The sequence below is a fragment of the Alligator sinensis genome, unplaced genomic scaffold, assembly GCF_000455745.1.
Source record: "Alligator sinensis unplaced genomic scaffold, ASM45574v1 scaffold646_1, whole genome shotgun sequence".
Taxonomy (NCBI): Eukaryota; Metazoa; Chordata; order Crocodylia; family Alligatoridae; genus Alligator; species Alligator sinensis.
The window spans coordinates 268,277-280,745 of record NW_005842642.1 but is presented as its reverse complement, the minus strand read 5'-3'; the positions used below and the strand labels follow the sequence as shown (position 1 = coordinate 280,745).

Sequence of the window (12,469 nt, the reverse complement as noted above, 5' to 3'; positions counted from 1 at the left end):
CAGGGCTGCACTGCCACAACAAGGATTGGGGATTGGGCCCCTCACAGCTCCTCCACCATCCGTCCCTGACATGCCAACATCTTACAAGTCAAGGTTGCAGATGCTTTTGGCACTTTGCCCAAAAATGTTGCTGACCCCTGGCATATATTATTGCAAGTGCAGTGGTTCTGATCACTTTAAAGTTGGCACCTCATGTCATACTGGCTAACCATCTTAAGGCAGCTACCCGTGCAGAAACTTTACTGCTGACTGCCTGAATGTGATGTTTATAGGTAAGGAAACGGTCTAATGTGACTCCTATGTAGGTTGGAGTATGCTCATGAGGAAGGATGTGGTTGTCTACTCTGATATTCAGTGTGCTCATGGCTTGATGATTTTCCATGTGGAAGAGTGATGATACCAATTTACTGATGCTCAACTTTAAGCACCACTTGGGAAGCTAGTCAGCAATGAGTTCCATGTCTTTTCCAGTTAGAATCATAGAAAGTTAGGGTTGGAAGGGACCTCAGGAGGTCACATCTAGTCCAAACCCCTGCTCAATGCAGGACCATCCCCAACTAAATCATCCCAGCCAAAGCTTTGTCTAGCTGGGTTTTGAAAACATCCATGGATGGAGTTTGTACCACCTCTCTAGGTAACCTGTTCCAGTGTTTTACTACCCAGGACTACTACAACTGCAGGACTTTGCACTTGTCCTTGTTGAACCTCATGAAATTTCTTTTGGCCCAATCCTCCAATTTGTCTCGGTCACTCTGAATCCTAGACCTACCCTCCAGTGTATCTGCTACTTCAGTCATGTCTGTTCCTTAAGCTACTGTGGCAATCTTTGTTAGTCTAAAGATGCCTTAAGTTGGTAACTTCGACTGTCCTAGGGGCAGAGCTGGCATCAGCTTTTGCACTATTTTGAATTTAATAGTGTGCTCTTTGCAGTATACACAACACATGGCTTGTAATGAGGACCGTCACAAATAAGGAGGCATGGGAGCTAGCAAAATGAAGAGTTAAGTTTCTCATTGAAATAATGAATCAGAAGATCAGATATCACAATGGAAAGAATTCCAGCAAGTCCACAGTCAATCCAGCATGGAGTTCAGAGTGACTCAGCTGGCTCACAGAAACATGTTTGAACTCTACTTTATGGTGGTTATGACTTACTTCATGTTTCCAAAACCAGTCGCATCCTTTCCCCTTATTTCAGTGGCCTTTGGGTAAGGTGTTCAGAGATGACTGTGCTCCCCTGAGAAGTGGGGGGCGAGGAGTCCTGTGTTATGGTCCCTGCTTGAAAGACTGCTGTTGCATTTTGCATAGAAAAGTCATTGGATAAAATATCCCAGCAATCCCTGGGGCAGGGACCAAGCCTCAGGACTTCCCCTCCCCAGAGATTATCTTGATCATTGGGCTTGGAGATATGCTCTCTCTTACCATCCCTATGAGTAATCTTGTTCCTATGAGTCTTGCATTCTTGCTTGCCCAGTTTCAACAGGAGGGGTGGAGAGCATCAAGCTCTTTTGGGCTATTTGTCAGCTCTGCTGAGCACTTGCTGATCCTACTGAGGACAACAATAGTTGGGAGTTGTAATTGCATCAGTACCTAAATTCCCATTTATGTTCACTTATCTTTTTAATAATCTCCTGTTTTCAGAAGGTTTAAACTTATGTGGAGGGGAGAACTAATGCATATGTGCATGGTTTTCTGCGTTCCCTGGCTGAAACACGTAAAAAGAGTTGCTGACATTACTGGAACAAATGCGTGTGTTGTGCTTCTACCACGGAAACAGGTTCACGAGGTTTACAGGGGCCCCCTGGTCCGGACGGCTTGCAAGGCCCACCAGGTCCTCCTGGAGCAGCCTCTGTTGCTCACGGATTCCTGATAACTCGACACAGCCAGACGACAGATGCGCCATTGTGCCCACAAGGAACAGCAAGGCTGTACGATGGATTTTCTCTTCTCTATGTCCAGGGAAATGAGAGAGCCCATGGCCAGGACTTGGGTGAGATGCACTGTATGCAGTATCAGTGGGAATTTTCTGAAGGGGCAAGAAACTGTGGTTTCTTTTCACAGTTCTCTGGTGCCTTCTGATCTCCAAGGACATACCAGTTCAGGAGATCATTCAGATAAAGGTGGAGGGGTTATGCTGAGATCTACCATTACCATAGACTTGATCTCCAGTACTCACTGGAATCCATGGCCTAAAAAAATGTACATTTCCTTCAAGCACAGTGAAATGAAAATGCCCCTTCTTTCTCTATTCATGTTGGAATATTTTTTTCCTAGGCACTGCCGGTAGCTGTCTGCGCAGGTTTAGCACCATGCCCTTCATGTTCTGTAACATCAACAATGTTTGCAATTTTGCATCAAGAAATGACTATTCCTACTGGCTATCCACTCCAGAACAAATGCCCATGAGCATGGAGCCACTGACTGGGAAGAGTATCCAGCCATTCATTAGCCGGTGAGACAAAATAGACTGTAGGATTTGATGGGGGCTCTGGTTAAGTAGCACACCTTAGACATTTGTGGTTTAGAACCTGAAGATTGGACATTAAGAGGTGATAAAAAGACTAATGAGTTATATGCAGTCTCTGTGAGAAATAATAAAAACAGATTATTTAATGGAGGTGAATGTGTTACACTTGTAACATGCCTATGCCTAGATCTAAAGAAGGCCCCAGAGTAGAATCTAAATCCCTGTGTAAGAGAGATATGTTGAATTAGGAAACATTTAAGTGTTGAAGCAATGGATGTTTGACATTAGCAGATTAAATCTACATTTTAAAAGTACTAATAGACTGAAGGCCTCCTTTGCCTTCTCATTTATGCACTTGCAGTTAGCTTTAACAATGTAATTTGGTTTGTTTCCCTCTGTAATGTGTCAGAGGCTGTTAACACACAGGAGGGCAGAGTTCATTACCCAAAAGGTATGGTGATGCCATACTTATGGTTTCGTGGAGGCATGCCACTGAATCTGTTAGTGCTGCTCCTTATTCTAGTGAATCTTTTTGAAATTATTACAAATAAATTGATTTTGAATTCTGGCTACTTAAAAACAACTACATTTTTATTGGTTGCAAATATTCCATTGCCTAGAATCAGTCTTGGGCGATTACTGTCATTGCTTATATAGATACAACTCTAGCTGAAGCCAATGGGAAGCCAACCTGTGTGAGTGGATTTGGGTTCTAAGTGTCCAGGTAGCACTTAGTTAAGAATAAAAATGAAAGAATTTATTTCCTTTCGGTTGCTATTTCAAATCTTACCTGTAACCAGTATTGCTCATCCCTGCCATGCATCAGTTGTTTGTGTGGTTTATGTGAAAGGAGTTGACATTTGGGGTCCATGCAGATGAGCACAGATGTGTGGTATGTGGTGCTGCAGACCCATCTGCAGTGCTACACACCTCACATGCAGGTGTTCCCCATGCTGCTACCTTGCAGCATGGGTGGTGGTTTGACCCTGGAAGATCCGGCTGCTGACCAGGCTTCTTGCCATGGCTGCAGCCATGGGAAGCCCCTAGGACACAAGGTAAGGCTGCTGGTGCCAGCACAGTTGGCCTCAGCAGCCAACAAGGTGTGTGCTGCGGCTACTTATCCCCAGGGAAACAAACGTCTTCACTTGTCTGGACGTGCACTTGGAGTCCATTTTTGAGTAGTTGAACGATTTAAATAAAGATCCATTTCTCTGACTGGCATAGATGTTAGCAGCCTCAGATGATGACTTAAGGGCCCACTGAAGCCAATGGGAACCTTTCAGTAGCCTTTGGACCAGGCTTACATAAATAGGAGGATCAACTCTGCTTGTTAACTACTGACACTGTAAAATCAGGATTAGTGTACAATAGGCAAATCAGTGTAGAAAGCTTATGCTGCCACTGCACATCTCATCTGTTCTATGGATACTATATACAGATTGTTCTGATATGTCTCTCTGTTGTTTCACTGACTCATTTGGAACGACTACTTTAAAATGCACGGTGTAACATGACCCAGTACTACTTAATTCAGTTACAGAACTGGTTGAGAGGTTATTATATCTGAACTAGTAATACTTAAACCCTCCAGAAATAAAATGCACCATAATTTATATCAGTTAATTGAATACATTATTTTAATGTCCTTCTTTTCTTTTTTGCTTCTCCTCATATTCAGATGCGTAGTATGTGAAGCTCCAGCCATGGTCATAGCAGTCCATAGTCAGACCATTCAAATACCATCGTGTCCACTAGGATGGGATTCTCTTTGGATTGGTTATTCTTTCATGATGGTAAGGACCATCTCCCTCTCCCACCAAAAATTACACTTACTTCTGTTTTGTACTAGCTGCTTTGGGATTTCCTGTTACAAATTACAGTGGCTGCCATTAAGAAGGTACATACTTGTCATTACTAGCCATGGCATCTGCAATGTTACAGCTATTTCTCACTGTTCAAACCCCACTGTAACTGGCAACTCTAGTAAATTTTGCCTTTTTAAGGGTATTACTGCATATATTGCATTATATCAACGAACACACCAAAGGATTAAGATGACGATTCTTGAAACCAGGCACCTTCTCCTGGTACTTACAGCTCTCAATCTAACTGACAAGTTGTCTCTTTTCTAGCACACAAGTGCAGGTGCAGAGGGCTCTGGACAGGCCTTAGCATCTCCAGGATCGTGTTTGGAAGAATTTCGCTCAGCCCCTTTTATTGAGTGTCACGGGCGTGGTACTTGTAATTACTATGCCAACTCGTACAGTTTCTGGCTGGCAACTGTAGAGATGTCAGAAATGTTTAGGTAAGAAAAAGAAAGCTTGTTTCTTAACCATCACTTCTAGTACAGTGAATACATGAGGAAGTGGGTTTACTTTTAAAGACAACTTGCTTGAGAACTTTTTTATGAATTCCTACAAACTGTGTGGTTATTGTACCTTTGACCCTTGTCTTTGTGCCCAAACTATGAGAAAACCTGATGTCAGTCAGACCTTGGGCAAAGTGTGTGTACCTGTCTTGCATTTCATATGACCAGTTTTTCAAGAACTTGCGTAATTAGTAAAATATTTTACATTTTGTTCAGACTTGCTCAGGTGCATTCTGTTGCCTGTTTCCAAGGCCTACAGTCCATTTTCTCTTAACCCTTCTTCACATTTTCCAAAAGTAGTCCCATTGTAATGCATGGATCTGTTTCAGGAATACTCATTGTTCAGTGTAATGATGGCAGACTTTGACCCTGAGTGATCACTTCTGGGTTTTTCCTTGAACTTTAAACAGACTTAAATATTGCAACTGGTATTTACAGGAGGAAAACCATGCTCTACTAACATTAGTGGAAATTCTGCCCTGAACTTCTCTGGGGCCAGAGTATCATCCTAGGATTCTGCAAACTCATCAGGCTTCTACTCTTACAGTTTCTTTTACAGTTCCCAGTGGCTCAATTTTTATCGCCATGCTAGAAATTAACAAGTATGCAGATAAACTGAGAAATGGTACAGAACTAGCTATATGCACAAAAGGTGTTAGAGCAGGGGTAGCCAAATTGCAGCATGGGTGCCACAAGTGACATAGGCAGCCTCTCTATGTGGCATGCATTAGATCAGGGAGGGGACAGGCAGCATTGACAGATCTGGCGTGGAGCATGGGGAAGGAAGCAGAAAGCAAAGCAGCAGATAAGGCAGGGAGCACAGGCTGGGAGCAGAAAGAAGAGCAGCAGATCAGGCAGAATCAGTGACACTTGGAGAGGGTGCAGAGCTACTTTGTGGCACACCTACCAAATAGGTTGGCCTGCACTCTATTAGACAATGGTAGTGGCCATCTATTGCACGGAAACAGATTAATTTCCAATGAGAACAACCTAGTAGCACTTTGTTTTAGCATTAGGCAGTCATTGCAGGGGGAGTTATCAGTGACAATTAACAAGTCTTCAGGAATGTCTGCTCTGGCTCAGTCTCAGGAGTGCTTTTTGGCACACGCTGGGCGCAGGCCTTGGCATCCCTTGTTACATCTATTAAATGCACTACATTACCAAGAGTCCTGTGACAGTATGAATATGCTGTTCCTGACCAATAATAGCACACACAGATCTTTTAATCTTACCACTATGTTAAGTCCCACAGAAGCACAATTTTCTCTTATTTTTTCTTTTTTCTTTTTTCTAAATAATTACTTTATCCCCTTCAATTGTAAGCAGTGGCATTATCTAGGTGAACCTATAGATTATTTTACTGTGACCTGTGAGCACACCCACACAGAGTGGAAGTAAATAATTTGGTAATTCTGCCAATTTTCTGTATTCTCTCATGGTACAATGACATTTTTTACACCTGCTGTTATGAAATCTTTCCATTCAAAGAAGAAGCCCAAGGATTGTAGCTGTAGAGCATCTTGTTGAAGAAAAATACTTTGTAGGGTTCTTTGTTACTGCCTGAGGAACATCATTTCTGGAAGACAAAAGTCATTTACTTCAGCAAGTGCCTGTGAACTAAAGCCTTGCTGTAGGCACTACAGACTGAAGTTGTTTGCTGGCACAAGACTTTCCCCATATTGAAAGTCTGGGCTGAAATCAACATCTCAACTCCCATGGGAGTTTAGTACTGCAGCATAGCCGCAGTCGAGGGTGTTAAGCACATTCTCATGCTGTGTTTCAGGGAAGCTCTTGACCAGTTCTGCAAGCCCCACTAATGTGGTTTGAAGCTCCCAGGTAGAGGGATGCTGTGCTGAACTGGGGCCTCAGGCTTTATGGACTAAAGTGGGACATACAAGGCAAGAAGCTTCCACAAGCAAAAAAATAAAAGTGCTAACCTTGTGTTTTTGCATTTCCACCCCCAGTAAACCTCAGTCAGAGACACTGAAAGCTGGAGACCTGAGGACACGTGTTAGCCGTTGTCAAGTTTGTATGAAGAGGACGTAACAGCCTGGAGATTTTTTGTGAAACAATTAAATTCCTCGGGTGCACTCTCCTCCAGCTGCAACAATGGTGCTACTGTGCAGAAAGAACAAAGCAAATCCAAACTGTTTAACTGATTCAGGTGTGCCTCGCCAAAGTGCCAAACCAAGGGCTGCTTGGTGTGTGTTGGACAAAAGGATTGAGACAAGGAATTGACCTCTTGAAAATGGAAGAGATGCTGGAGGTTACAAAGGATCAGAAGATGAAGTTTTAATTTCTCTCCCAGTATCAAAATGGCACCCACCTTTCTGATCAACCAAGAGAAAAAAAACAAAACAAGCCACACGGCACTGAGTATGTTGAAAGTAACAAGACTGCAGTTTTGAAAAACATTTTCATGGTGCTACTAACCCTACCATATCCCAGGTTTTTAATATGAAATGTTAAGCTTATTTCTCTTTGTAAGTAATGAAATGTGTATATTGTGTAAACACCTTTTAGTTCACAGTTCCAGTCATTTAGACACAAGCCAGCCTAAAATCACTGTTCAAAAAAAGTGTATACTCCCCTCCTCCCCAAATCTACTTTTTAAATATCCGACAGGACTTTATATCCAACCTATGGCAATGGGAGAACCTTTACCTCTTGTACCAAACTACTACTGACTTTTAAAATTTAAATTCTTCCCCTAAGTGCCAGTCAGACTTCCTTCGGGAAACGTACAATAATTCTGTAGTCCTTTTGATCAGAGTTTTCAGCGTTTTACTGTACACCATGCTATCAGTGGTTTTATTTGTGCTTAGAAATCCCGAACCATTTTAAAAGGACTTTTTGTATTCTGTGAAAATATGTGAAACGCTTAGCCATATCTATATCCTTTTTTGAATAAATCAAGTTATAGTCAGTTTAGCAGTAGCCGGTCTGGTTCAGCAAATATACCCCTTGGAAATATCCAAATACCAAAGCAATTAAGATTATGCTTACAAAAAAAAAACCTCTCTTTACTTCGAAGTGAGATATTTATATATATATATATATATGTGTGTGTATATATATATATATATATATATATATATTACCCAGAATAGCTGTACACTCTGAAAAACCTTATGAATGAAATAAAGCAAGAACTGGTAAAACAGCTTTTTCATAATATTTACAAGTTAATCTTTTGATCGGTCTCATGTGAATTGTATTGATACACAGCCAGTTTACACAATGCAACAGCTTTTGTGTATGTATAGTTCACGTAAGGCCATGAAAGATGGTGCGGTTCCTTGTTTATTGCATTATTATTATGTAAGAATCCTGCTGTGCGTGTCCTAGATTGTCACAACTTGTGCAATAGCTGAAAAGAAGTGGTCACTTTTTTGAACACTGTCTGTGATTGTTCTGTTTCTGTGGTCAATACTGTTTCTTGCACTTATGTATAAGCATTTAGGGCTCCCCAGCAAAGGGAGTGTCTGCTTGTTTATTTTCCAGATGGTCAATCTCTTTCTTAATATTTTAATTGTATTTCCCACTTGCACCATTTATTAGCACAAACTTAGCCTGAGAATTTCTATACTGCTTTATAAAGGTGAAGTATTTTTCAGCTAACTTTGAGTAATGTTAACTAATTTATCTGTGAGCATGCTAATGGCTATTCTGCCTCTGCTCCTCCACTTCTGCCACCACCCAAGTGCTAGACACTTACTGACTTTTAGATCTATAGAGGTAATCTATCCTTGCTGAAAACCAAGACATAGGATTGAGCTTGCTGAGCTAGATGGCAAAAGTTCTGAAAATAAGATGAGTGGTGACTTCGAACGCATTTGAGTAAGTATGAAAATGGTCATTATACTAAAGTTTACATTAAAATAGAAAAGCTTCCTTTGGTGTGCTTGAAATGTAAAGTGCAGTTTGTGGGCCTCTCATTTTGTTTCTACTCTTGACCCCTTGGTCTTATGCTGACAGAAGGCTCTTCTGCCTGTTACCTGCAAAGGAAGTGGGCAAATCAGCCACGTACTTCCTTCAACTTGAAGTTATCTCTCATAAAACAAACTCAAGCAGAACCGGCTGCTTCTGCTGCAATCCCCAAGCCAGAAAACTGCTAACCATAGCTCCTTCCCTTCCAGCCTTAACACTAACTTACTGCTGCTTCCTGAAAGCCTTGCATCATGCCCTAAAAGTCCACACAGTCAGAATGTTTTGGAGCCATCAGGAAATAGGTTGCAAGTTAATGGCCCATCAGGAGGATGCCTTCCCAGCAAGCCCTGGTTTTTGTTTTATTTTCCAATACCAAATCAACTGAGCGCTTGTACTGGTAACAGCTGAGCAGGGGGGCAGGGTAGCAGCCTCTCAAGTGTTCTTGTATTTGGGAACCTGTTGAAAAGCAGGAGCGGGGCTCCAGAGTTCTGCATGCAATTTTCTATACCATGGGTTTATACTCTGCAGCATTTAAAACCCTAATGTCTGAACATCAGTAAATCATAACAAGTATAGTTCCAAGGCTAGCAGTGGCTAAACCACTTACTTCCCAGTTCCTACCGGTGAGTGGCGAAGCTGCTTCCCTCTAGTTCCAGATACCTATGAAATATCCTACTTAGAATGAAAGACAGCGGACGAGCAGCACATTGGTTCATGCTGTTTAGTTGCCAACCCTGCCTGGTGCATAAGCTGCTCTGTTTTGTATGTCATTTCTGCCATGAAGTACAGAGAAATGCTAGAACTCAAAGCCTAAGCAAGTTGAGCTTGACGTTGTTTTATTCAAAGAAAAACAAAGCCCTAAAGATGAAAGATGGGTTTGTAGTTCTTGGTTTAGTTCTCACCTCTGCTGCTGATTCCGTGCGACTGTAGACAAATCACTGAATCTCTGGGGTTTAGTTTCTCAGTTCTAAAATGGAGAGGATTATGATGTTCTCCCACCTTTCGTCTTACTCACTTAGATTGTAAGCTCTATTGAGCAGATACGTCTCTTATTACATGTATGTGCAACAACAGGGGCCCAGTCTTGGATGGGACCTCGAGGTGCTATCGTAACACAAAAATCATTAAACCAGAGGTAATCCCTTCTGTTTGCAGGTTTGTGTTATTAAAAGTCAAAAGATTCTTTGAACTGGTGGAAGTTCCAAGTCAAATCCCCCTCAGGCAAACCCAGCTTGCTCACTTTTTTTCCAAGTTAGATACAAAATCGGAACAGGCCCACCCTGCAGTTCAGATGCAAAAACATCCTAGACAATTTCACTGCTATTAAACCTGCGCTCTAGCCTGAGAGAGACCTTAGCCTTGAACTACAACCTAAGCCTGCTCTAGACATGGATACCACCACCTCCCAGCTGGAATGAAAATGTTAGGATTATAGATTTGCAAAGCATTTATTGCAATTGCTCCCTCCCTCCCCCTCAGTGATTCTGACATTTTTCTAACTAGAGTATTTGCTCTGTTCTTGGTATTTGCGTAGAGTCAGGTCTATTCCTGGCTTGCCTGCCCCAGTAATCGTGTGTGAAATGTGTAGGCAGCCCACAATCCCATAGCAGTTATATGTGGATGAGATGGTTGTTGGCCACACGAGGGCACCATTGGCTTGTACAGACAACTGAAGCAAGAGAAACTTGAGTTACTGCAAGTGCTTACATCAGCAATGGCTTTAACAAACCCTTACTCAAACGTGAGCGATGCAGATAAACTTTCTTCATTTGCTTCAATCTGCTTTGGAAGCTGAACAGTAAGCAGTTTGCCCAATGGACTGGAAGTCTGTCAAATTTCATAGCATCAGCTGCGACTTCGGCTGCCCTGCTGTGTCATATCTTAAGGCAACGTTAAGTTGTGAATCTTAATTTTTTTTCTAGGTCCTTCTCTGCACCATTAACAGAGGGAGACTGTTTTTTACCACTCTTAAGAGAACAGCATCAAACTTTCTTAGTCCTAGAACAGAAGGTATGCATTGGCTAATTGTACCTTATAACCCCAAACACTTCGTCAGTATGAAGTGGGACTGAAGTATTTCAGAGAGAACCACAGTCAGAGTAAATGAACGTATTTCCACACCATTTGATTTACAATAGATTAGAATATCACCTGTCAGATTGTCAGACACACTTCCAACCGGTACAGAAAGGCTGCTTCCTTCTGATGAGAGGTAGTTAGCCATGCTGGCATGCCTTGTATCACAAAAGGGCAGAGAAAAGATGCCCTAGTTAGTTTTTTAAAAAAAACCCATAGTTGTGCAACTTGAAAAGATTCCACCTCCATTACCTAACAAACTGCTCCAAGGCTGAGGTAGCTAAAAAGATCTTTTGAGATGACACTATCTGTGCTTTGTTATCTAAATTACACGGCATTTCCTAGCACACATGCTAATCGCATGAGTCAGTGTGCTGCAGAAACTGTAAGGAAGTCTCTTTTGAGGGGCACCACTGGGGGAAATTCATTCTGCTGGATTAAAGACTACGCTATTTTGAGCAATACGTATTACATACTTATAACAGGTCTTTCCCAGAAGCAAGTTAAGCTTTAGACAAGCCAGTGCTGCTTCTGGGCATGCAGTACCTCTGCTGCTATGCTAGTTCCATTGGAAACAGGCTGGGAATTGTGCAAGAAAGCCAGCCTGTGATAACTTAGCCTTCAGGGGCATTTTATTGACAAGAAGCAGGACAACACTGGTAATGAAAGGCAGGGCAGCAGTGATGGAACAGAGCATTTCAAAATGTAGGGCAGGAGTATCTTAAGAAACTTGAATTGTGAAGGGGAAGGGTGATAAAATCAGTCCGGTCTATATTAGACTGGTAACCACCCCATAAACCATCACAACTGACAGAGAGGTTGAGATGAGCCAGTTAGTAAAGCAAACTGCTTTTTCCTAAAGGTATTCCTTGTAGTTTAGGGGTGAAGCACAGCATGGAGGCATAACATGATAGCTACTCAGCTAACAAGTGATGTCAGCGTCAAGGGATATTGTTCACCTGTAAGTGTAAACTCTTCAAGGCAAGGGTTTGAATTAATCCCATACCTCATTTAGGTTCTTCTCATTATAAAAGTGTTCTGAGTGCTAAAACATCCAGTATGCCCAATGTTTCACGGGAGTGAAGGAAAAAGTCCTAATCCTAAAAGGAACAGTAGTGTTAAGGGGGAAAAAAATAAAGGGAAACGGTAAGGATGTAAATTTGTTCTTGTTAATGTAATAAAATTAACCAGAATTTTGAGGCCACAGTTTTATTCCATCTATCTCTAGACAAATCACACAGGTAAAAAAAATAAGCATATAAAACTGACAGATAATGTCAGCACTTGAATGACTTCAGCTCTACAATCAGAAAAAAAAAAACACCACACTTATGTGGCCTCTCAGTCTACTGCACAATTACTTAACTTATTTCCACAACAAGTTTGCTGGGCAGCATGTGTGCATTACAGCTGGGAAATCTGAGACATTTTGACAACAAAAGTAAAAAAGGACACACTTAGCAACATCCCTCGTTTTAATAGATGCCTTAATCATTGCCTTCAAAATCTTAACAGTCTAATTGTCTTCTGATTTTGATTGAAGGCTTTTCCCTGGTTCAAAGCTGATACAGTTTTGTCTGCTAGTCACCCAGATGGGTTTGAAACCACGAGCAAAGCAAAGTCCTTGA

The 12,469-nt window shown here is 41.7% G+C and overlaps 1 protein-coding gene across 8 annotated transcripts in view; it reads left to right on the top strand.

Moving 5' to 3' along the window:
- The window catches only part of COL4A5 (collagen type IV alpha 5 chain), a 117,843-nt gene extending 107,865 nt beyond the window's left edge, over positions 1–9,978 (top strand). For 6 of the 8 annotated variants that reach the window (XM_025215389.1, XM_025215387.1, XM_025215390.1 and 3 more), the window contains 5 exons: positions 1,778–1,990; positions 2,275–2,452; positions 4,146–4,260; positions 4,600–4,772; positions 6,800–9,978. In XM_025215389.1, the coding sequence (XP_025071174.1) occupies positions 1,778–1,990; positions 2,275–2,452; positions 4,146–4,260; positions 4,600–4,772; positions 6,800–6,881 (761 nt within the window). In that variant the 3' untranslated portion in view covers positions 6,882–9,978. The remainder of the gene's footprint in view (positions 1–1,777; positions 1,991–2,274; positions 2,453–4,145; positions 4,261–4,599; positions 4,773–6,799) is intronic. The other 2 variants (XM_025215392.1, XM_025215393.1) reach the window with 2 other exon arrangements.
- The last annotated feature ends 2,491 nt before the right edge of the window (positions 9,979–12,469 follow it).